The sequence below is a fragment of the Crocodylus siamensis genome, chromosome 6 (genome assembly GCF_052110815.1).
Source record: "Crocodylus siamensis isolate JL-2025a chromosome 6, ASM5211081v1, whole genome shotgun sequence".
In the NCBI taxonomy this organism is placed as follows: domain Eukaryota; kingdom Metazoa; phylum Chordata; order Crocodylia; family Crocodylidae; genus Crocodylus; species Crocodylus siamensis.
In genome coordinates, this window is record NC_143400.1 from 83,584,240 (window position 1) to 83,611,083 (window position 26,844).

The 26,844-nt window shown below is 43.7% G+C and overlaps 1 protein-coding gene across 8 annotated transcripts in view; it reads right to left on the reverse strand.

The window, feature by feature from the left end:
- Positions 1–26,844, reverse strand: part of PHC3 (polyhomeotic homolog 3) — a 124,403-nt gene that overhangs the window by 22,244 nt on the left and 75,315 nt on the right. For all 8 annotated transcript variants that reach the window (XM_090051290.1, XM_090051295.1, XM_090051292.1 and 5 more), the window contains 5 exons: positions 24,914–25,154; positions 22,585–23,459; positions 16,111–16,261; positions 12,328–12,581; positions 9,511–9,667 (listed from right to left, as the gene is read on the reverse strand). In XM_090051290.1, the coding sequence (XP_089907416.1) occupies positions 9,511–9,667; positions 12,328–12,581; positions 16,111–16,261; positions 22,585–23,459; positions 24,914–25,154 (1,678 nt within the window). The remainder of the gene's footprint in view (positions 1–9,510; positions 9,668–12,327; positions 12,582–16,110; positions 16,262–22,584; positions 23,460–24,913; positions 25,155–26,844) is intronic.

Here is a 26,844-nt window from a genome sequence, read left to right on the forward strand (position 1 = left end):
AGCCACTTGAAGAGAGAAAAACTCAAGAAACCTTGCAGGAAATATAAGAATCACCAAAAGAAAACAGCGCGTGGAACTGAGCAGAATCCATCAAGAGTGAGATACGCCTAACGAGCATGCAGTCATATTCTGAATATCTGCACAACAGTGTTTTACATGAACCACGTTTGCTTTGTAGGCAGAGCTTTTAAAACTACTCTCAGCTGTTGGCCTCCACCAACCAATCCTGATCCACAATCTATGAAAAAACACAACTGGAGATGAGACAATGCTTATCCCACAGGTGAAAACACAGACAGAACAAATTGTTTTTAATTCAAATAAGCACACACACATTATTGCAGTATTTGTCTATTTTCCCTCAATTTTGAGGATTCACTGGGTACAAGTATACCTTATATCTCTCTATTTATTCCTCTTCATTACACTATGTAAAATTCCCACTTGGGTTCTAGCTTTTTGGTTGCACTCTGTGGAATTCGGCACTCCCAACTAACAAAAGATTCTGGTACAGCAGTTTAGCTCAAAGAACAGGACTTTGAACTTTCAATATTTTGAAATATTAACTTATCATGCAGCTTGCCAAATGCTCACTTATCTACTTTCTCAATAGAACTGTAGAGATGAAAGCAATAAAGGAGCAAAACATAAATAAATCAATAACATTGAAAAGATTATCTGGAAAAAATTTCCCACAACCATGGAGGTACCAGGATCCAATTATACTCCTAAGGCTAAATAAATCACTTCCTAATCTAAAACTGAAAATCTTACCACTATGAAGTCTCCAGCTTTGGAAGCCGATATCAAAACTGTAGTAACAATGGGGGGGGGGGAGCCTTATGGCAATCGCTTAGAATTGGAAAATGTACCATCTAATCATCTCTGCCACTGAAGCAGGGAGACAGATTTATTTGATAAGTATATCTTCCTAGGGTAGAAAAAAATTTAGAAGCACAATGTAGATCATGCTAACTGGAAAGAAAGGGAGAACTCAAGAAGAGTGCAAGAAAAGTAGATGTCAGAAAACCTGCTGCACTGCACATGAAGTGTTTCTTCCCTGAACATGTAATTTAGCTTATGATGGGAAAAATATTTTGTTAATAGGATCTGTGATTTTTCTTGCAAGTGTCTCAAGGCTGGATAATCTTTCCTGGTTTACCTAATGAGTAACTGCAGATCACATACATGAAACAACCCTCAGCTGTCAAAAGTGACAGCTACAAACATCAATGCAAATGTCTAAATAACAAAAACAAACTTTGCATCTGCTGAGAAACGATGTTTATTGTTAGCACAGAAAAGACCCATGAGAAATCTGTGAAAAATAAAACTAACTCAATATCTATTCTATCAATGTAAGTGCCAATTACTAACTCTTCCATCATAATTGCAAGCACTAAAAGGGTACACCAGCAGAGAGCAGAAGTCCCTTATATCTCTTACAATATTCTGGCTGAAATACAGTATTAGTTATTAGCAATTATTTAGAACAGTCATGTTCAACCTTCTTACCCACCGGGCCAGACTGGTATCACCAAGTCCGATCATGAGCAGACCCAGCTGGTATTCCCAATCTGGCAGCTGGGTGGGTGCAGTGGGCACCATCTGGCCATGTGGAAGGGAGCAGGGAGCAGGGAACAGACCAGCCCCTATGCAGCTCCACAGGGGAAAGGAGCTTGACCTGGCCCAGAGAGGGAAGGGGATGTGGGCCAGGTCCCAACCCAGGGAGGGAAGGGGATGTGAGTAGGGGGAAGAGGGCATGGCTCAGCCCCAATGGGAGGGAAAGGCATGTCGCCAGGACCCGATCCAAAAGGGATCTCAATAAAGGAAGGGGCTGCAGCCTGGGCCAGCCTACCACATGGAAGTTGAGGATTTGGCAGAGGGGAAGTTGGCCATATTAATAGCCACTGCTCCTTCAACACCAAATTTTATGACCTGTGGGGAGTCCTGTGGGCCAGATGCAACGGCTGTGGGCTACATTTGGCCTGAAGGCTACAGGTTGAGAATCCCTGATTTGGAAAGCTGCTATTTTGTTCATCTCATAGTTTAATATAAACCACAAGGTGTACATTTCCAGACATGCACGAAGTCGAACCTTTCCCAAGTTGTGGTAAGGCAAGTTCTGTCTCTGTCTGCATGAGTTGAAAAGTATTAAGTGAACCTTATGCCACTATTAAATTTATCAAAATAATGTCAAACAAATGATAGAACTTACCACATACAACAACTTTGAAAGCCTCCTGCCTCTGAGGCTTTCCATATCATCAACCAGGGATCTGGGTTTTCCATTCGCTGCAGAAAAAGATGCATTTTCTCCTTTAAAGGAAAAAACATAGAAACTGCAGGTTTCCCTTGCAGGGTGGCAGAGTTCCAGCCTGCAAGGGGCTGCTTAGTGCTGGGGGGGAACAGGAAGAGGCCAATCCAGCGTAGGGGGTACCACATGCACATGCATATGCATACATGCAGCCATGCAGTGTGGTGAAGAGCAGCTCCACATATGCAAGTCTATGGGGTGGAGCATAGGTGAGGCGTAGGCGAGCAGAGGGGCATAGGCGACATGTCAGGGGGCAGGGAAGCATAGGTTGTGTGTGGGAGGAGCATGGGGGGTCACATATGCACCCCCAGATTTCTATGCCCACAGCAGACATGGGGCTGTAGCCTGGCTGGACCAGCATGGACAGGAGGAGCTGCCTCTGCAGCCCAGGGGGCAGGACCTGGCACAGGAGGGCAGAACAGGGTGGCAAGACTCTCCGCTGCTGCCACCAGCACCAGGACCCCCACGCCAGCCATATCACCAGCAACATGAGTAACAAATGGAGGAGGGGAGAGGGGAGCAATTCTGCCCCCACCTCCTCCCACCACTAGCCACTCATGCACCAGGCTGCAGCTCTGCCCCACTACCATGGCCTGGTTGCCGCCGAGGCTGCTCCCTCTCAGGCTGCAGCTCTACCTTGGAGGGAAGGTGGGGTGGAGGGTAGTGAAAGTAGCTGGGACATGGTAGTGGAGTGGAGCCATGGCCTGGCATACGAGTGGCTGGCAGCAGGAGGTGAGGGCAGCACAGCCCCCACCCAGTCTGTTAATCCTTGCGCTGCTGGTGATGCAAGGGTCCCAGTGGTGGTGGTGGCAATGAGTCTCATCACCTTGCTCCTCCCTCCCATGCTGGGTCCTGCCCACTGGACCACAGAGGCAGCTCCTGCCTGTGCTGGTATGGCCAGCCTGCAGCCCCATGCCCACTGTGGGCACACAAATCTGGTGGGGCATATGCCTTCTCATAACCCCTGACACATTGCCTATGGCATTGCCTATGGTCAGGCACCCCCTCTGCCCCACAACCCCCCTGCCTCAGACACAGAGGAACTGGGGCCTGAGGGGCTGCAGGTCAGAAGTGAAGAGCACCAGGGACAGGGTGGGAGGTGGTGGCTTCAAAGTGAAGGGCTTTGGCCTAATCAGGGCTGCTCAGCGCCATAAAGTAGCCAGCGGGACAGCCACAGCTGGGTCTGTGTCCTGCTGAGTGAAGGGAGCAAGGGGAGCTCTGATGTTCTATAATAAGAAAACAAAATCAAACACCAAAATATACAGGTATTTAGAATTTATTTTGTTATAATGTTTAAGGCACTGGTAGGTTTCCAAATTGCTTTAAAATTGCTGAGGCTGCATGCTCTCGGTACATGGTTGTCATGGGAGACTTCAACTACCTGGACACCTCATGGGAAAAGCACTCGGCCAGATCTGAACGGTCACAAAGCTTCCTCACATGTGTGGATGACTCAGGAAGTCTGTGGACCAACCCTCTGGTTGGTAAAGTGCTACTGGACCTGGAGGTAAAGCGCTACTGGACATCCCACTGGCCAAAGGGTATGATTTAGTCAGCAACCTAAGAATCGAAGGAAAGATGGGAGAGAGTGACCACAAGCTATTTATTTTTATTATCCATCACAAAGCTGGCAAGTCAGTCAGCAATGCAGAAGTCCTCGACTTTGGGAAAGCTGACTTTGATAAGCTCAGGCGGCTTGCTGTCGAGGCCCTAAGGGGCCATGAATCGACAGGGAGGGGAGTCCAACATGAGTGGTTGCTTCTTAAGGGAGTGATCCTGAAAGCACAAGGAACGTCCATCCCATCTCAGAGGAAAGGCTGCAAAAGGGCACAGCAACTCCCTTAGCTCAGCAAGGAACTTGTGGACCTCCTACATCTAAAAAGAGAGGCTTATACAGGATGGAAGACAGAAATCACCACTAAGAAGGAAAAGCCAAGTCTGTAACCAAGCTCCAACTGGCTATACATATCAAGGTCAATAAAAAAAGTCCTTTTTCAGATGTGTGGGAGTTGGAAGAAAAGCAAGGGTAATTAATATTGGACCCCTGCTAAACCAAATGGGACAATTGACAACCAACACCCAGGAAAAAGCAAACCTGCTTAACGGGTACTTTGCGTCGGTTTTTCACCAGCCCACATGACGCTGGATGGCCAGGGTAAGGGTGAATTTATACCCAACATTGATACAGACCTTGTAGAGGAACACCTTGAGAGGCTGGACACCTTCAAGTCAGCTGGTCCTAACAGATTCCACCACAGAGTACTTAGGAGAGTTGCTGGCATCATAGCCCAGCAACTGGCAAGGATATTCAAGAACTCGTGGCGGTCAGGTGAAGTACCCAAAATTGGAAGAAGGCCAATGTGGTGCCTATCTTCAAGAAAGGAAGAAAGTAGATCTGGGGAACTACAGGTCATCTTGACCTCAATCCCTGGAAAGATTTTGGAAAAAAAATCAACAAAGAGACCATTCTTGACAAGCTGACTGATGGCAACATCCCGAGGGACAGCCAGCATGGGTTTGTTGTGGGTAGGTCTTGCCTAACCAATCTCATTTCCTTCTATGACCAGGTAACATATCACCTGGACAAGGGAGAAGAGATTTACATCATATATCTGGACTTTAAAAAAGCCTTTGATATGGTGTCCCATGGTCTCATGGAAAAATTGGCCAACTGCTACATCACAGTCCAATGGGCTGGGGAACTGGCTCTGAGATTGGAGCCAGAGTGTGGTAGTATGAATCAATGGCTCTCCATAACCAGTGATATCCCCCAAGGCTCCATCCTTGGACCTGTACTCTTTAACATCTTTATTAACAATGTGGACACCAGTGTCAGATGCAGACTGGCCAAGTTCACCAATGACACCAAACTTTGGGGTAGAGCATCCACACCTGAGGATAGGTTGGTGATCCAGGCTGACCCTGATAGGCTTAGAAAGTGGGTGGATAAAAACCTGACGACATTCAATATGGAAAAATGCAAGGTACTCCACCTCGTGGGAAAAAACCCCTGTATCATGCTTATAGGCTCAGCTGTGCAATGTCCCTAGCAGTGCGGCCAAAAGGGAGTTGGGGGTTATGATTGACCACAAGATGAACATGAACCACCGATGTGATGTCGCAGCGGATAAGCAAACCAGACTCTGGCTTGTATAGATGCTTCTCAAGCAAATCTCAGGATGTCATCCTCCTCCTGTACTCAGCCTTGGTGAGGCTGCAGCTGGAGTACTGCATCCAGTTCTGGGCTCCACAATTCAAGAAGGATGTGGAGAAGCTTGGGAGAGTCCAGAGGAGAGCTGCACACATGATCAGAGGACAAGAGAACAGGTCTTATGAAGAGAGGCTGAGAGCCATGGGACGCTTCAGCCTGGAAAAGTGCAGGCTCAGGGGTGACCTGGTGGCAGCCTATAAGTATATAAGGGGTGTGCATCAGGATCTGGGGGAATGCCTGTTCACCAGAGCACCCCAAGGGTTGACAAGGTCCAACGGTTACAAACTCCTCCAAGACCGTTTTAGGATGGACGTAAGGAGAAAACTTCTTTACTGTCTGAGTCCCCAAGGCCTGGAACAGACTCCCTCCAGAGGTGGTACAGCCACCTACTCTGGACTCTTTTAAGAAACGTCTGGATGCTCATCTTGCTGGGATCCTTTGACTCTAGCTGACTTTCTGCCCCTGGGGCAGGGAGCTGGACTTGATGATCTTCCAAGGTTGATGATCTTCCAAGGTCCCTTCCAGCCCTCTCTTTCTCCCCTCAAAGACAGGAGAGGAGTTTAATTTTAATTGTGGGGAATACCAGTTTTAGGGCTTTTAATCAGAGAATTTTGGGTTTTTAAACAGAGAAAAATCAGGATCCCTGGTCATCAGACAATACTTCCTGGTAGAAGAATCAGTAATACAACACCTCCCATTGAGAGACATCGGTATCATTTACTAGGCCTGTGTAAGTGGCTAGTATTTGCTTCGGATTTGGCTGATTTGGAGGACAGTGATTTGAATTACTGTCCCGAATCGATTTGACTGTATCTTTGACTCACCCAGGCCAGGCCCATCCTCTGGATGCTCTCCCAGCCCTGCAATGGCTGTCCTGCCCATCAGAACTTTGAAAAAAAATCCCTGACTCACCGGATGCTGCAAGGTGGGGGAGTGATCCCCACTGACCTGTGCTGCACAAGCCCTCAACCCCCCTGCTCTCCCATAGCTGCCCCACCTGCCTCAGCTCAGGCCCTTAAAAAAAAAAAAAAAGAGAGAGAGAGAGAGAGAACCCCCCCCGACGCACCAGTTCCTGCTGGCAGGGGGCAATCCCCACTGCCCCCTGCCATGTGGGGGGTTCTGCACAAGCCCTCCCAGGCCACTGTAGGAACTGGTAAGTCAGGGGTTTTTTCTTTTTTTTTCTTGACAGGCTGGAGCTAGGGCAGGTGGGGCAGCCACAGCGGGGCTGCGGAAGCAGGGGGGCTTGTGGCAGAGTCCCTCATGCAGTGTGGGGCAGTGGGAATCATCCCCCCCGCCCAGCAGCACCTAGTGAATAGGGGTTTTGTCAAAAGCACCAGGAGCTAGGGCGGGTGGGAGTCAGGGGGGCTGGGGGAGCAGGCAGGGGATGAGGCCTGGCAGGGGTCCCCCCCAAGGTCTGCTCCCCGCCCCTCCAGCCCCCTCTCCTCTGTCCCTATCTACCAGCTCAGAGTCTGGCTCCAGCTCTCTACTGCAGTGGGTGCGGACTGCCTGAATCATGGAAGTTCTCTGAATCTTTTCCGAAGTTTCAGAGAGCTTTGGATCAATTTGGACCTTTTTATTGGTCTCCTGATTCGATTTGGATTTGGAGATTTGGCCACCAAATTGGACCGAATCTCCTCCGAATTGAATTACCACCCAAAGCTTCACACTGCCCTATCATTTACAGTTATGAAGACAATGACAAGCTAATCAATTGTTATTTTTACCTTTACATTACTTACTATTGGAAGGTTATATGCAGTCCCAGGGAGTTAAAATGCTCTCTCAGGGGGAAAAGCCAGGACTCTGAAGAGTCTTACTTTCCTTAGGATATTGAAAGATTACATGAAATGAGGTACAGCCTCTGTCTTACTGGTTGCACATTTTAGGTGGTATATGCTATTTTATTGATGACTAGCTAATGAAACATGGTGAAATTTCTTTTTCTTCTTTATGTGGGAAGTTTAATTTAAAAAGAATATTTAAAAGAATGGTAAGGTTGCCAAGTAAAATGTTAAGATTTTGCAGGAAACTAGTTGGTCTAATAAAATATATCACTTCGAGTTCTGATTCTTTTTGCCTCTAGATCAATACGGCGACAACCTGGATACCTAAGACAATCCATCACAATCTCATGTGTTCTACATTCCCTGCAAAGAGTCCCCATTATCACACAGAAGACTATTACATCTCCATTTGCTTATGTTTTCAAGCTAACTTATGATTCAGTAATGTGTGCCTGTTCTAACCTGCCTCTCAAAATCTTCTATTCAGATGAAAAATTATCCCTAATCTGACAACACAGTACAGAGTCCCAATATCATCTAAACTGTGAACTGAATCTTAGCTTTCAATAAAAATCCACACCAATTACTCAATTTTTACTACAGAAATATCAACAAATATCCCTGACTTCAGAATTGTTCGGAAACAACCCATTTCCTCTTCTTCAGCACCTGAAATTCTTTTTCCATAAGCATAATGGAAATAAATCATTATAGTGAAAATGTGCCAGAAGTTAATAATTAAATAGATTGATTCTGAGCTGGTCCATCTGTTGAGACACAATATAAATAAACATGGTTTCCCCATCACATTACGTCACTTTCACCAGTGGGAGAACAAGAGAAATGAACAATTCCAGCTGCTACAGCCATTATAAAGAAAGAGTAGAAAAGGTGGCATGTATGGTATAACTTTACTCATTCTGCATAGATGAAGGGATAAAAATACAGGTATCTGAAGGAGAGAAAGTAATTGTAATGCAAGGAGGCATAAACCAATAGTTACAGGAAGTGATTAAGAAAAATACAGGCTGATCATTAAAAAGGTTTCCTGACTGTAATCTGTGAAGAGATTCCCAAGAAAGGTTGCAGAAACTGGGGATTTTGATGGCATACTTAAAAATGTGCTTTAGAAAATAAATTGGGATTTGCAGGGCTATTGACTTAAAGATCTAAATCTTTCCATCTCTACCATTTATGATTTTACCTACACAGCTTGAAGAATATTAATAATAGATCTATATTTAAAAAGTGTAACAACCAAGATTCTAAAAACTATTATAACCATCTTATGGATTTATTGCTTGACCCCACTTTTTTTTTTTTGGGGGGGGGGGGGGAGAAGGAGAGGGGAGCACTGTGCTAGCTAACCCAAGAAAATACTGCTGTATTTTCTCACATAGCACATGCATATGTTCCCCCCATAAATTGTGATGCGTGTCTTAAGTGGGAAAGCTGATTTTTCTTTGCTGGAATAGAAGTAGGGAAGAAAAACAACAGGAAGACACCATGTTAAATGTCTGCAGCTTCTCCCTGGGACAGCAAGTTGCAAGGGCAGAGTCTTGTGTTAACTTTCTCACAATAGATGATAAGGCAGTAGCATTTAGCTGGAGAGCCACTGAACTGGCTGAGCATGAGTGAGCTGCTGCATCCAGTTTGTAGTATTTTGATGAAGCTTTGGTTTGGAAGCAACACTATTATTTACAGGAACTTATATAAAGAACTATTTACAGTAAAGAAGTAACACAGTCTTACTACTGTCCTTGCAAGGGACAGTCTTGTTGCTCTCCCATCACCGCAGGAAGCTCCTTTTACCCCAGCCAGACTCTCCCTCAAATGCAACACTTCCTGACACTGTTTCCAGGAGGACTTATTCTGTCACAGTCAGTCACTACTCTAGAAAAATATTTTTTCTACATTCTGCCTTCCAAAAACAAGGTGAACATCTTATTTGGGAGTGTGCCATGCAAGAAAACACAGTATTGACTATTACACAAGGTAGTTCTAGATAGTTCTTAACACCATGTACACTCATACCAACCAAAAATAAAGTATGCATTTGACTGTTTGAAAATGGTTTCAGATATTTCTAACCAAGTATAATGTGGAGAGGATCTCAGAGAAAGAATCCAAATGTAGAGTGCAGTTTTCTCAATTCTGCAAACATAGGGAAGAATGTGAATTAAATGCAATATGCTTACCTTCTGTAATCATGTCCTCTATCTCTGTGTCTGAGGAATTGTCAGCATGTTTTGTATTCTGTAGCTCTGACTCAACACACACAACACTCATGACCTGACCCTCCATTAAAAGCCTTTTTTCTACAGGCTGTTCAACCAGCAAAGATGAACGACTTACCTATTGCAATGAAAGCAGAACAGCATGAAACAACAGTTAGAATAAAATAGCACATATTTATCATGTATTCTTGAGTACTGCTTTACTTTTGCAATCGTTATTATATTTATATAATGTCATAGGTGAACACAATGAAAGTTTCATAGTTGGTAGGGTCGGAAGGGACCTGAGCAGATCATCAAGTCTGACCCCCTGCCCTGGGCAGGAAAGGATGCTGAGGTCAGATGACCTCGGCCTCCTTTTGAAGACCCCCAGGGTAGGAGCAAGCACCGTTTCCCTTGGAAGCTGGTTCCAGATCCTCGCTGCCCTGACTGTGAAGTAGTGTCTCCTGATATCTAGTCTGAATCTACTCTCAGTCAACTTATGACTGTTATTTCTTTTTACCCCCAGTAGTGCTGGGGGGAACAGGGACTCTCCCATTGCCTGCTGGTCCCCCTTGGCCAGTTTACAGACAGCCACCAGATTCCCCCTCAGCCTTCTCTTGTGGAGGCTGAACAGGTTCAGGTCCTGTAGCCTCTCCTCGTAGGGTCTGTCCTGTTGCCCCCGATCATGCGGGTGGCCCTCCTTTGGACCCTCTCAATGCTGGTCACATCCCTCCTGAAGTGCAACGCCCAGAACTGGATGCAGTACTCCAACTGCAGCCTGACCAGTGTCACATAGAGGGGGAGGATCACCTCCTTGGACCTGCTCGTGATGCATCTGTGGATGCATGACAAGGTGTGGTTGGCCTTCCTGGCCGTGTCCTCACATTGGTTGCCCATGTTCATCTTGGAATCAATGACGACTCCAAGATCCTTTTCTGCCTCTGTGCTGACGAGAAGGGAGTTCCCCAACCTGTAGGTATGCTGCTGGTTCTTCCTCACCAGGTGCAGTACCTTGCAATTGTCAGTATTGAAACCCACCCTGTTCTCATCCGCCCACCCCTGTAACCTGTCCAAATCTAGTTGTAGCCTGTCCCTCCCTTCTAGTGTGCCCACCTCTCCCCACATCTTAGTGTCATCTGCGAATTTGAACAAGGTGCTTTTCACCCCCTCATCCAAGTTGCAGAAGATGTTGAACAGTGTGGGCCCAAGGACCAAGCCCTGGGGAACCCCACTGCCCACATCTCTCCAGTTGAAAATGACCCATCCACCACCACTCTCTGGGTTTGGCCCTTCCACCAATTTGCAACCCATCCAACTGTGTAGGCACTGACACCACAGGCACCTAATTTTTTTAATGAGAATGGGGTGAGAGACAGTGTCAAAAGGCCTTCCTGAAGTCCAGAAAAACTACGTCTACTGCGACACCTGCATCCAAGGATTTTGTGACTTGGTCGTAGAAGGCAACCAGGTTGGTCTGACAGAACTGCCCTAACGAACCCATGTTTGTTGCCCCTAAGCATAATCTCCCCTGTTGGTCCCTTGCAGATGTGCTCCTGGATAATTTGCTCAAAGAGCTTACCCAGGACCAAGGTAAGACTAATGGGCCTATAGTTTCCTGGGTCCTCCTTCCTCTCTTTTTTGAACATGGGGACCACACTGGCACTTTTCCAGACCTCTGGCACCTCTCCAGAGCACCATGAGTGCTTGCTGAGCTGTGCCAGGGGTCCTACAATGACCTCTGCCAATTCCCTCAACACTCTGGGGTGGAGATCGTCAAGATCTGCTGATTTGAACACGTCTAGTCTCACCAGAAGTTCCCTGACTAGGTCCTCATTGACCCTGGGCCTGGCTGCACCTCCCTTGAGTCTGTTCCAGGATCCTGGTTGGGGGGATGCCCCGGTCCCGGCTCAGAAAAATGGAGGCAAAGAAATTGTTAAAGAGGTTAGCTTTGTTGTTCCTACCCTAAATGTCTTACAGTGACCACAGATTTAACATGGGAAGACACCAGAATAAATAAAAGGAAATTATGAAAATTTGGAAATTCTGAAGAGCAGATTAGATAAACATTTGGCTGGGATGGTCTCCTGCCCTGAGCAGGGGACTAGACTAGACCTTGTGAGGTCCCTTCCTATGATCCCTACTTTCCTATGATACTACAAGTGTTGAACATTATATAGTATATTGATTAACAAGGTAGAAGACAATTCTTCACAACTGCTGCCAACTGTTTTCGAAGGGTTCATTTGTAGATGTAAAATTTCCCATGGTTAGCAACAGTTTGCTCTAAGGCCAAGTCTTAATTATCCTGAAGTCAATGGAAGTTTTATCAGTGATTTCACTGGCAGCCTGTCCCACTGTTTTGGTAATATTAAAATAATGCTTTATGCAGAGCATCATCTCTGAGATTTACATTTAATAATTCATCCAGGGGATGGATAAAAAGTAAAACAATATTAAAAATCAGATTAAAAGACATTAATACCAACATATACATTCTGCATACTGTATATATATTGCTTACTTTCAGATTCCATTAGAAGCTAGTACCTTGTCATTGTTATATAAATGAACCAAAATAGAAATCTGGATTCAACTATATACTGAAGATACATATAATTAAAACAAGTAGTTATTACATAAAAAGGGGCTATCAAACAAAAGGGTAAGAAGATCAAATCTCAAAGCTGTGAACATTTATTCAAAGGTTAAAGAGAACTGAACTGAATAATAGATGCACATAACTATAACTAGATTTGTTTACTTTTAAAGTAATATATTAATAGTTTTTATACTTACAGGAAATGGCTCTAGTCCCTCCTGAATTACAAAGCCCTCAATGACGTGTGTCAAAATCTGTGGTTTAACAATAGCTTGTGGAGGTCTGTTTTCTAGACTAGGAATGCTATTAGGCATTGATGTGCTGTTACTCCTTGTTGTTGCTGCTGGAAGCAGAAGTGGAGGTGGTGGAATAGATGTATGTGAAGGGTCTAATGGAGATTTAATTACTGAGGCACTCACTGAAGAAGCCACTGCAGGAAGTCCCACTTGTTCTGGAAAAAGTAATATAAAACATTTTATATTACATTACTACTTGGGCCCAGATACCTTAATAGAGTTACAAAAGGCAGAGAACACTTCGACCTGTATTCATTTTGTAAATGTAGATCTCCTCTCAAGATGAAGACATTTAAAATTTATACAAACATTTAAAATTTATACAAAATTATGTCTTCAACACTTTCAATATCAAACATGCTGCACAAATGAATAGTTCTCATATTTAGAATTTTTTCCCAATGTTCAAACAAATTTATCCTCTATTCAATATCTCCTAGACCAGTGGTGCGCAACCTTCTTGCCTGGTAGGCTGGAGTGGCAGTGCCTGGTCCATTTATGGACTGGATCCAGCTGGTATTCCTAATCTAGTGCGGGCAAGCATAGCAGGCACCATCTGGCCATGTGGAAGGGGACAAGGAGCAGGCCGGCCCAAAGGAGCTTGCCCCAGCTCCATGGAGAGGGATGGGGATGTGGCCAGGTCCCCAACCAGCCCTGCAGAGAGGGAAGGGGACATGGCCCAGCCCTGTGGGGGTGGAGGGAGGGGGAAGAGGGTATGGCAAGCCCCCAACCTAGCCCCACAAGGAAAAGGGACATGGCCCAGCTCCAACAGAAGGGAAAGGGATGCAACCAAGCCCTGCTGCAAAATGGATAGGGGTTAGAATGTCCAATATCAGGTCTAGGCTAGAAAGAGACCCATGACTAAAGTGTGGGACAAACAAATAGCCAAATTCCCAGAAACTTCTAAATGAGTAACACTACAGACTTCTTTATGTAGTAGATACCTGTGTTTGCTACAACTTGAAAGAAAACTCCTGTCTAAACCCTTTTGAACTCCCCAAAAAGTCTCATGGAAATATTAGCTGATTCATGACTGTTACAAGCAGGGATGCAGGTTTTCCATTTCCCACGGAACAACAGAAGAAACTGTGGATTTTCCCTTTTACCCAAGAAAAACACGAACTTTTCAATTTAATGGAAAAATGCACAGATTTTGCTTTTTTTGCAAAGAGCTCTGTGCAGGCTGGCAGAGTTCCAGTCTGCACGGGGCTGAGGGGAGCAGGAGGGTGGTTAGGCAAGAAGCGCCATGTGCACGCACACAGGTGCCAAGCAGCCTGGAGAGCAGCTCCTGCAGGTAAGTCTGTGGGCAGGGAACTGAGGCCTCCACAGGGAGGGAGGGAGCTGGACATGGCGGGGTTGAGGCTGGGGCTGCTGCTCAGCCAGGTGGTGCACAGGGCTTGGTCTCAGGGCCGCAGCAGGTAGCATGATGGGGTTACAGGCAGCTCATCTGGGGGGCAGGAGGGGGAGTGAAGCTGGCTCTCTGCTGCTGCGTGTGCTCCCAGGCACACAAGGGGGACCTACACCCCCAAGATCTGTACATGTGGCAGGGGCAGGTGTGGGCTGACTCCTGCAGGCTTGGGCTTCCCACCCTGCTGCCCTCCCCCTGAGGTCCCTGTGGTGCAGCGAGTGGGACCTGGTGCAGCAGGGCAGAAAGGGGCTGGGCAGGGAAGCTCCTTGCTGCTGTGAGCTCCACACTGCCCTGGTGACGTGTCCCATGTGCACCCGGCAGCAGTGGTGTAGATTTGTGTCACTCATGGCTCTGGAGTGGACAGGAGAGCCTCACCAGGGCAGTGAGGAGCTCACAGCGGCATGGAGCTTCCGTGCACAGCCCAGGTCTGCTTTGCTACACCAGGGGAAGGACAGGTTGAGGGTCACCAGCAGGGCCAGGGGACTGTTGGGAGGGAGTGAGGGGCACCAACAGAGCCAGGGGCTGGGGTGGGGGCCAAAGGGGAGTGAGGGACACTAGCAAGGCCCAGGGGGCTCTGGATGGGGGGCAAGGGGCATGAATAAAGCTGGGGGTCTGTGAGTAGGGACTGAGGGGCACTGGCAGGGCTGGGGGGCTGTGAGTGGGGAGTGAGGGCCTGGACCTGCAGCCTGGCGAACAAAGGTTGCAGGAAAAACTCTGATTTTCCATGATAAAATTCCAAAATCAAATACCAACATCTATAGGTATTTAGAATTTATTTTATTATAGTGACTGAGACACTGATAGGCTTCCAAATTGTTTTACAATTGTAAATATATCAATAAAACATTGTGTTCAATTGATATCTATATATCTATCTATATAAAAAAAAACAGTATTTCATTTTAATCATGAATTTTGGGGGTTTTAATCAGAGAATTTGTGATTATTTTTTTAAATAAGGGAAAACCAGGTTCCCTGGTCACAAGAGTAATGTAATGTTCACAAAGGCTTAAGTCCTTTGCTAGCCACAGGGGGAGCAAGAACAGCAACAATGCATGAAGTTGGTAGTCCATCGCACCTGAAGTGCATATTATGCTCCTCTTCTGGGCAGAAGAAAACTGTACTTGTATGTGATGCTGCCTAAGATTTACTTTTAACTGAAGTAAACACATTGTCTGATCCTGATGCCAATCATCCTCATTAGCACTTGAATGCTGTGAAGTAATTCTATCTTGCCATTTACTTTGGGAAAGAAACTTGCTTCTTCTAATTCCCTAATCCAGCAACATGAAGGAAAGAAGAAAAGGAGAAAAAACCCAAAGAAAAACAAATCCATATCTTATTTTATTCTTATTTGCAAAGGCTGTAGTATGAATTTGTACATTAGACCTAGGCAGACAAGGTTCTTTGGGTAGAGTGGTATCTTTTATTAGAAAAACTAAATAGTTGGAAAAATTGTTCTTTGCAAGCTTCTGGGTACTAACACCCTGCTTCAAGCATTAAGCCTATTCATTACTTGCTGAAGTCAAGGAAAATTTTCCATTGACCCCCAAGAACACTGGAGTGGGAGCACTGTGCTGGAGAGATAGGCAAGTACTATCATCTTACACATGGAGAAACAGACTTAAAGATGTCAAGGCTCTGTTTGTTGTCAGAGATTGAATTAAGACTGGAGATCTCTTAGTCACAGAACTGGGAGCTTTTCCACTGGTTGACTTTTCTGTGACTGTAGGGGACAGGACTAGGAGAAATGGCCTCAGAACTGCAACAGAGGAAATTTAGGTCAGAGATTACAATGAAGGATTTTCTGACTATAAAAGTGGTAAAGCACTGGAACAGGCTAAGTAGTGAAATAGTCATCCTTGGAAGTTTTCAAGGACAGGTTAGACAGACACTTGACAGGGATGGTTTAGTCAGGAATGATCTTACCTTGAGAAAGCAGTTGGATTAGATCAGCGGTTCTCAACCAGGGGTTGGGGTCACAAGCAGTGTTAATGGGGTCTGCCTGGTCCGGCACAGGGAGGAGCTGCCTTGGCCCCTCAGGGCTGAAGTGAGTCCTGAGTAAGGGGAGAAGGTGAGCCCACTGCTGGGCCCACCCAGCCCAGCTCCTCAGCCTTCACCTTGCGGGCAAGCACTGCAGGCAGGCAAGGCTCTGCGCTGTCGATGCTCAGGGCTCCCCACCACTGAGCCCAACCTGCTGCACCCAGGGCCATGCGGAAGGGGCTGGCGAGTCATGCTGGTAGAAAAGCTGTCCTGCCTTTTGCTTTTATTCTCACCTGACAAAGCTTCGTCTGAGGCGAGTTCCTCACCATTCCCTAAGACTATAGCTGGTGGAGATAAAGTTGGTGGGGTAGGCGTCCTATCCATACGGGCACATTCGGACTCATCTGGCATTTCCTCCTCACACACATTCTCCACTTGATAAATCTGCATTGAAAAAGATAATTGCTTTAGAGATTTCCATTTTGCCTTAACACCCCAAAGATTTGCATGAACACAAGCTTCTTGACAAATTACCAATTGGTTTTTAAAATATATTTTTACCTGTTCGTTACATAAAATCACTTTTTTTCCATCATCCATGCACATCAGTGGGTTCTGATGACATAACAGTAATTACAAACACACATTTATAGCATTTGTTAAAATTAAAAGACTAAGGTCTCTATAAAGATTCTGTCTCAACTAACATATATCCTCCTAGGCTTGCATTGCATGAAAAAAGAGAGACCTTCCCTGAAATTTCTGCCTTAAAACTAGAGGGGATTCCTATGGCATTAAGCATACACACTGAGAGCAGGGGAAAGTCCCTCCGCTGAGAATAATGTTTAGGTAAATCATTCACAAATAAGCCTTTCCTTAAAAAAAAGACAGGTTTCAAATATCCCACTAAAAGGCTGATACAAAGTTAGTAGGACAGGTCTATTTCAACATGGAGAGCAAAAAACAATTGGCTTGAAATGCTGTATGTCAGTTAATTCTTGCTTAATGAGCAAGGCCTCCAAGTATGTGCAAGCTCCTCAATATTTTCCATCTCATACAGCAGCATATCACGGTAATCAAAATAAACGTTTCTAGAGACTACGCCAGGATCATCAAATATTAGCAGAGTCATTGTAAAGGATTACCCAAACAAATTGGAGCAATTTGCTGCCAGCCAACTCAGCAGATCAGAGACTATAAATCCATGCAACAAAAAAAAAGTATCTAGTCTCATTCCTGGGCCCAATCTCTGACTGAACTGCAACAGGGCTGGGATTATTATTACCTTCCTAATATGAATGAAAAATAATTCATATACTGGTTCCCTCGTGAAACTAATATCCTGAAACAAAACATCTGAGAGGTGTGTATTCCTCTGTCCCCATGACAATCATTGGGGCATTCCCAGGAAATGATAACAGTTTATTTTAGCAAAGGGGGTAAGTGAAACACAGGCACTGTTACTGAAAAGAAAATGCAGAAGGAAATAAAAAAGAGAAAGATACACATAGGGATGAAAAAAAGTGACAAGAAAAAAAAGGATGAATGAAGAGAAAGGAAGGAATAGTAGTCATTTTACTTTTCTCTGTTTTATTCAGGCTGAAAGAATATTAAACATGATCTTAAGGGACAGAATTGTCCTTTTTTGTATGAAAGTCTGCTACAACAATTGCATGGCACTCCTAAATATCTGCTTCCATGAAGAGAAAGTCTACTATATAAACTATATATATTCTGAGCACAAGACCAAGAAAGATCAGATGCGACTACATAATGTTAATTATGTTATTAGCAATATTAAACTTTATTTGGAAGAGACACAATTATATTTCTGGCCAATCAGAACTGAATCTGTGATGGCTCAGGGATTTTCTGAAGTAAAGCTGGTGTCAGATTAGGAAGCTGGAGATCAGGAAATAAATCTTATTTTTGTACATAGTTTGAAATCCAAAGTAGTACAATTTAAAGAAAGATAATACGCTTCTGTTTCAAAGTCAGGTGTTTCCAACAAGTTGTCTAGGAATCACCCCAGCTGGATGTCTGCCTCTGTTCTACATAAAATTCAGAAGGCAAACACAACTGCCATAATATTCCACTTGGATATTTTCACCACCTGTTTCAAATGTAAATAAGTTTATGGGTGTTATTTAACCAATACATCTTATGTAAATCTTACCTCCACCACTACATGGAGGCCTTATTAATTTGTGCTTTTTCCTGGTAAGCACAGAAGTTCAATGTGCATTAGTTTTCCACTTTTTATGTTCTTTATGTTCTTTTCAATGCACATTAATATTTCTTAAGCTACTAGTATAAAAGTAACATCACACTTTCAATATTTAAGACACATGAACCCCCACAAGTAATAAGCGAGGAAATAATGGTAATTATAAATAAGACAATATACAAGAAACTCTTTTCATTTAAGCATGCAAGTGGAAACCAATGAAAATGCCTGGGTAGGTGGCCTATAAATATGACAGCTGTAGTAGCTATTAGTTCAAGATAGCCAGGTGAAAAGCACTTAAGCATATACTTGATTTTAAGACCACAGGACTGATCTCACTTATACTTAAGCACATGCCCAAGTGCTTTGCTGTATCAGGGCAAAAGGAATAAAGCCAAAAAGACTTTGGTTAAAAATACAATGAGATTAGAGACCAATTCTCCCATAGCAAGGTTTGGGGACAAACAAGAGGTCATTAAAATTTCCGCTATGTCTTCTTTTTTTTTAAGGAGTTTTCAACTGCAGTACAAGCAACTATTGGAGATTTAGTTATCTGTAACTTTCCATTATGCATCCTGATTTCTGATGTCTACTATACCTAAGATTTTTTCTATTATAAAATATATTTATGCATATAAAGTTGTACTGTATTAATACAAGAGTGCCAAAAATTCACGGTCCACAGAGATGTGTTCTAAACATGTTTCCTACTATGTATGATCTGTTTTCTAGTCATAATTTCATAGTTGGTAGGGTCGGAAGGGACCTAAGCAGATCATCAAGTCTGACCCCCTGCCATAGGCAGGAAAGAGTACTGGGGTCAAAAACCTCGGCGAGGTGTTCGTCCAACCTCCTCTTAAAGACCCCCAGGGTAGGAGCCAGCACTTCTCTTGGAAGTTGGTTCCAGATCCTAGCTGCACTGACAGTGAAGTAGCACCTCCTGATGTCTAGCCTGAATCTACCCTCTAAGTCCACATAAAACCTTCCTCAAACTTTCTTTTTTAAAATTTTCTTTAATACTTTACCTATGCAACTTTCATTTCATTATGATCATATATTCTTCAGTTTCATTAACTGCTTCATTTCCTAAAAATTGGCAAGATTTTAGATGAAGGAGGCTTGTTTTCAACCTTTGGTGTAAAATAAACACTCTTCCTTCCTTGCTGTAATCATCATCTGTATCAGGCAACAATTGAAGACAGGTGTACTAGCAAACTGACTGGACTTCCAATGACCTACACTGTAGACTCAGGCTCTGCATCTACAGTAGATGTTTGCAGTGTCATCTCTGCCTACTATTTTTGCCCTCTTTATAACAGTCCCATTTTATACAGATGTTAAATGTCGAGCCTCAGCATATACAAAATCAAATGCTTTGAATTCTCAGAAAGGGTATTCTAGCTTAACAAATTTGTAACTTATATTTACACAGGCCAAAAGAAAGGATGGAGGAAATATTTTTTAAAAGTGATTTAGGTTAATATGACTCTAAATGCTGAATATTCCAGGATGCTGCACCAGGAAGCATCAGAGGGTTTCACACAGAAAATGCCTTTTTTAAAATATCAGTTGACATATATTTCTGTAATCAATAATGATTCTTCTTCCTCTCAGCCCAATACCCAACTAATTCCAATTGAAGTCAACATCCAGATTTCCCAGCCAACTTAAATATGAAGATTGGCAATGAAGAAATCCCCCCTACGTGGGCACTTTCAAATGGCACAGCACAAATTAAAGCAGCTCTGCCACTTCAGGCACCAAGTTACTCCTAAAACAGGGGTAGGCAATGTTTTTTGGCCGGAGTACAGAAAAAAACCACAATGTCCATCTTGAAAGGTGCCAGAGTGCCAACATACTGGAGCCTCCCAGCTGCAGCCGGCCTATGGAGCCCGGTCTGCTTGCAGCCTCCCAGTCGCCTGCTGGGAGCAGCCTGGGCTGTGGCTGGCAGAAGCTGCTTAGAGCCCAGGCTGATAGCAGTGTGCCAAGCAAAATGGCCTCACGTGCCATGCTCGGCACACATGCCAGGGATTGCTGACCCCTATCCTAAAATGTAGCAAATGTGGTAGAAAAGCAATGTTAGCAACATTAAAAATGTGTAGTCAAGTTCCTGAGGGAGCCTGGTTTATGTCAGTGGCACTGCTGTTAATGAGAGCCGAATTAAGACTCCTAAGTAGTGGGGCACTTGTCACGTATTCTTGGGCTTCACTATATTTGGAAAACAAAACATTTGGGTAATGAGCTATTAACTGCCACATAAAGACATGGTTCTGCAAAGGCAGGCTAGGAACATGTGACTGAAGGGGACCATGTGGCCCAGAATCAGTCCCCTGCAACCATGTATAACCATATAACAGACCAACAATGGTCAAACCACTGTTTGTGAGCAACAGCCAGCTCTTAGGCAATTTCCCAGTGGCTCCTGAAGGAGGAGTTATATGAAAACATTCTCTTTAGCTGTTTTTTCATTAATTTCCATTTCTGATGTGTTTCTGTTCTTGCTTAGTGTTTAGTCTAAAACGTCATTTAATGGCAAATGAATTGAAATGAGTGCTGTGCAGGGATAACTGATGCTGCAGCAGGCTCAGAAAACAAATAATGCATTTGAGGGTGAAAAAAAATTCTTTCCACCCCAGAAGTAATCAGCAGAAGCCCTGGACCTTCAACAGGATACAGAAGAGCAAACATATTATAGGAAAAAAATCCATGTAAGCATAGATTCATAGAAAAGTACAGCTGGAAGGACCCTCATGCAGTCTAGTCCAACCCCCTGCTCAAGGTGGGATCATCTCAATCTAAACCATCCTAGAAAACATTTGTCTAACCTATTCTTAAAAGCTTCAGAAACAAACAAACCCTCAAGCACAACCACCAGACACAATGCCTGAAACATCAAACATACATGCAAACATATTAAAAACACAAGAGGAAGAAGGATAAAGGGAAGGAAACCTAATCCATAAAGGGCCAACACTACCTCCCAGCCTGGCCTTCCTTGTTTGTGTGTATGAACCATAGAGGTCCTGGTTATCTAAACCAGGGTTGTCCAACTTCTAAGTGGCTGGAGCTGCATGCCACACTAGTCCTGGAGAGCCTGTGCAGCCAATGCAGCCTCCCCAGGACCGCATGGGCACATATGCTTCCCTTCCCCCCACCCCCAACAACTCCTGCCACCACAGAGGCAGTGCGAGCCTATCCAGCTCACTGGGTCCCTCCCACCACACTGCCTTACCCACAGACCCTGGCCACACCAGCAGGAGCAGCAGCAACTGGGGGAGTGACAGCTGGACAAAAGCCCATAGCCCACATGTTAACCCTCTGTGGCCTGATCTAAACTAAAGCACCTCGTTGCAAGCACCCTGAACCCACCTTCAAGGACCCCGGGATATTTCTAATCTACCACTCCAATACAAAGGCCATTCCAATGTTCACTCACTCTCTCTCCCACTCAGACCACTTGTCTGGCTTCAACCTCTTTTACCAGGCCTCAGTAGTCAAGAAACCCCATACCCCGACACAGCTCCTTAACATGCATGCTCCTCCCACAATTATCAAGCCACCTTTCAATCTCTTGGAGATGCTAATAACCCAGAAAACTAAAGTAGATCACCAGCTGTAATTAATTCCACAATCATGTCTATTCTGTCAACCCTTCTCAGAATTTATCAGTTCTCATCTTGAAACTACTTGCGGTGCCCCTAAAATTTTGTCTGAAGCTAATTAGCACTTCACTATTCTGATGGCTAGAAACCTTCTTGTATCTAAATTCCAGTCTAAATTTATTCAGAATTAATTTGTACCAGTATAATCCTATAGAACATTTATCTTTTAATTTAAACAATTCTCCCTCATTAACTTCCACCACAATGTATTTCTGAAGAGTAATTATATCCTTCTCAACTTTCATCTACTAGGCTAAACAAGCCAAGCTCTTTTAATCTCTTGAAAGACAGTTCCACAATTTATCATCTGCGAATTTATAAGCATGTAATTGGTTCTTGCATCAAAGTCTTGCATGAAAAATATTAAACAGAAGTGATCCATCAACTGATCGCTGCAGAAAGCCACAAATAACCTCTCTCCAATCTAATAACTCCCTTTTCAGTATAACGCACTGTAGTTTCTTCCTTCAGCTAGCTCCATATTCACTTTATAATTTTCGTATAAACTCCCCACAATTAATAATTTCCTGTATGACAGTATCAAATGCTTTGCTTAAATCTATTTAGTTGGTCTTTTATTACACTAACTACTTAGTTGGTCTAATAAAAGATATCACATCTACCCAAAGAACCTTGCTTAAATCTAGATATGTTAGGATCACTTGTTATAAAGACTGGGAGCCACCTTTTCAACACCTCATTGGATTCACCTGTTGGGTGCCACACAGCAAGGTCAGTTTTACCAAACCTGACAACAGACTCCTCTTTACTCGGACTTACGGGATTTTTCCAGTCAGTGGCCAGAAGGCAACTGTGTTAGAGAGTCTCTCTCTTTTCGTATAACATCAAAAGCTAAAGGAAGGTTTCTGAGAACTTACCACAGGGGCTTCAACAGGTACTGGTGGTTGTACTTGAAGGTTTACTGCAACAGTTTGCGGTGGTGGAAGAGTCTGAAATGGCAGCTGGACCAAAGCTTCTGCAGCAGGAAGCTCCTCCTCTGAGACCAAAGTATTTTGCACCAAAACCTGGCCCTGGGATAGAATTTCAGGCTGGACTTGTAAAGACTGCACAGACTGCAAGGGTAGTTGTTGAATCTGTGTTGAAGATGCTGACAGCTGTGGAGGGGCTGCAATTGGGATTGGTGCAGACTGTAAGGCTGGATATTGTTGGTGTGATGCTGAAGACACTATCTGCTGACCTGGGGACACCAAGGTGGGCTGATCCACTGACCCAATGGGTACTACTGGGGAAGGTGGAAGTGGAAGATGTGATGGAAGATTAAGCTGCTGTGCTACTGGTCGTACTGGACTACCAGTCGGCTGGGGATTCTGCTCTGACTGAAGAGCAGATGGCACAAGAGGATTTGTTTGCGACTGGATAAGTGCTTGTGGATGAATAATTATTGTAGGTGACTGGCTAGGTGAATGAGAAGGTGGGGGAGACACTACTACTGATTGTTGAGCTGACTGGGATGGAGTAGGAGATACTGTTAAAGGAGGAGGATGGATGTGAACAGGGGAACAATGTTGTGACTGGACACTGTTGGGAACTGGAGGAAGACAGTGGCTTTGGAGTGGTACACAGTGTTGTGACGGAGGTGGTTCCTGACTGGGAGGAGTCTGAAGAGCAATTGGCTGGACCTGCTGCTGCTGCTGCAGTATCAGCTGATGGTGAGATATCTTTGGAGGTGGAGGATGAAGAGGAATCTGCTGATGTTTAATGAGAGAATGAGGATGAATTGGAGAATATGAAGCTGTGAGGGGGGAAAAAAAATGACAATTAGTAATTATTTCCTTAGTTCGGGAACACTACAATAAATTTTTAAAGGAGAAAGTTTTCATATTAGAAGAGTAACGTCAGCATAGAACTTGAAGAATCTATCCATACAAGCATCAGTTGGAAATCCAATGGAAAATACTCTCTACCGTCACATGTAGCATCTCAAACACAATGAGGTAAGGAATACATTAATTTTGATAAATTCCAAAGTGAAATGTTGCAGTAAACAATTTCATAAAATCATGTTTCCTTAATAAAATCTAAGATCAACAAATTGCAAAGTCATTATTTTCTTGCTGCTAAGTCTAAGATTGTTAATGAGATCTCCTCTTTTAGTTAAAAAACACATTCAAGTTGAAGAGGAACTGGGATTTAACCTGATTTAACATAGCCAAAATGAAAGAAGTTCAGCAGAGTCAAAATTTACTTAAAACAAATTACCACTTGGGTACTGTTCTTTAAATATAAGCTTTAAAACAAGAATGGGCCAGAAGCCCTGTTTTAACTAAGCATATCTGGGCCAAATTTGTCAAAACTCAGATGTCCAAAATTGGGCAAATATATGAATAGTTAGACTCCTAAAACTGGCCTGATTTCCAGTAATGTTCTTTCTTCTCTTCAAAAGAGCCAGTGATCCCACTTGAGTAACTGCCTACAGTAGAGAAACTAACCATACTCCTCCACATATACCCCTGCTGCTTGCTTTCTTTCCTCTGATTACTAATTATTATATCACATCTATTTATTTTTAAATAGGAGACTATTTCTTTTTTCCCCCCTCTGGTTGAAGTCAATTTTGACAAGACAAGGATTCCAGAGCTGTATTCCTTGCAGCCTCACTCTCTTTTCTCTTCTCCTAAAAGCATGGCTCCTCCATCTCATTCAGACCACTTGCGCAGACTACATTTCTACCCTTTGACTCATCAGGAGATATGAATTTACACAATAACCAATTTAAGTATGTGCGTAACTTTATCTTGGTTGACCTCATCCCTCACATTTTTTCCTTTTGTCACATTTTTCTTATTTTATTAGAAAAATCTTTGAGTTGGAAACACGTTTATTTATGAGCACCTAAATATTCTTAACACAATTGTTTCCTGATCACAACTGAGCCAACTTTTGGGTGCCAAAGCAACAGAAATAAATTATATTAATACCTAAACTAGATTATATAGAGAAACATGCATACACACCTTTTTGCTTTCCTATTCTGTCTGTCTGCTTCCATTTCCCTCCCTTCCTCTCTGTGGAAGCGCAGAGAATTCTAGTGTATAATTTTTTCCAGCACTACTACGGATAACTATTTCTCTCTAGAAGATTAAAACCTGAATCATTCAGTGTGGTATCAGACACCTGTGTGTGTTTTTTATCTGATACACTGCATGTTTAAGTAACAACCTTTCTAAAGATAAAGCTTCATCCTACCTGGTGCTATTAATTGATGTATGCTGGATGTCCGTGTGACAGGTGTACTTCGACTCTCGGAAGTTGGGCTCTCTCCTTTTCTATTGCTTTCTGCAGGATCTGGCTGGCTGCCCTTGGTACTGATCGCTGTTTTATTAGGGCATAGAGCCAAAGACTGAGCTTGACTACTGCTCTTTGGTTGTCCAGTTGGGGAACTGGACAATACCCCCGGCTTCTGACTACGCAATGTCAAGTTTTGAACCTAGGAAAAAGGAAAATGAAAAAACAAACATATATAGGTATCTAGCTAATACATGCAAACACCAGGATAGCAATAATAATCATTGACTTGGTATGTTTTTCATGAATGTTATAAATATAAAATGATAAATAGCAAAATACTTCCATATAAAACGGCATGTCACAGAATTTCAAGATAAGTAAAAAACAAAACAAAACACTGTTCCTGTTTAAACGGATGACAAGTAAATACTTTTAAAATGTAAACTAAATCTTTACTTTATAACATGGGTTCCTTACTAGACTTTTGAAAAGAAAGAAATTATAACCGGTGGAAAAAAAGCATGACACAAATTTGATTCTGAGTGTGACATTTCTCCAGTACTGCTGTTGCTTTATAATGTAAAAGTGTGTTATAGCTGGGATGGTCAAGGCATTCAAAAGCTTGTCTAACTATATCTAAACTACACAGTTGGGGTGAGGGCAACAGCAGGGCCGAGATGGCTGTGGGTAGGGAGTAAAGGGGAGCAACAGTGGTGTGGGGGAGCTGTGGGTGGGGAATGAGGAGCCTGGACCTGCATCCTGGTGTGTGAAGTGGGCACAGGGAGCTCTGATTTTCCACGATAAAAAACATAAAATCAAATACCAAAATATATATGTACTTAGAATTTATTTTATAATACTGCTTGAGGCACTGGTAGGCTTCCAAATTGCTTTAAAATTGTAAATCGATCAATAAAACATTGTGTGTTCAATTGATACACATACATACACATTTTACACACACACACACACACACACACACACACACACACACACAGAGTGGTGTTTGTTTCATTTTGATTGCAGATTTAGGGTTTTTTAATGATAGATTTTTTTGCTTCTTGTCCCCTTTCTTTAAATTACAGAATTTGCGATTTTTAAGCAGTGAAAACCAGGATCCCTGCCCATGCAACGTAAAAGTATACAATGATTACTTTCAACAACTGTTCTTTCTACCAACAGACGTTTTGGTTGTGCTTTCCAATTGGTCTGTCCTCAGCCCCACAACGCTATTAAGAAAACCAAGTGCCAGCACCCTTTCTCTGCAATATGTGCCAGAGAAGCTGGTATCCAGTTTCAGTGGCTTATACATCCAGGTGTACAGTCTTTCCTTGCTTGCTTGCTGTGCTGTTATATTTGCAGAAAGCTACTTAATAGTGGTGCCAGGATTCCCACATGAATTTGGAAATACTGGTGTGAGAAAGCTCTGCACTGGGATGCTTGGGTCCACATTAAATGTACTGGCATGTCTACGAGGTAGTTAGCTGTGTTAGTTCTAAGGCATCACCCTACTCTATCTTCTGCCTGATTTCAGATTAAGTGGTTCAGCCTTCATCGGCAATGACCAGCTTTGCCAGGCAAGAGATCTCCCTTGAGATCTCAGTGGACTTCTAGTCTTCTGCCACGGCTTCCTCAGGACCCAGAAAGCTGCTTTCAGTGACCCTGTCTGTGGAAAATGCCAATGAGGAAGACTGCTTCATGGAACCACCGCTATACAACACGCAACCATAGTGTACAAGGGGTTGGAAGGCCCATTCTCACAAGGGTTTGGCTCAGGGGTCACCAATGCATTCCATCCCAACTATGAGCTCCAGGAGGTAAAAGCCATCCTGTAATCCCCATAGTATCCTCTTATCTCAAGCAAGTCCTGGTAGAGGATGCCCCTACCC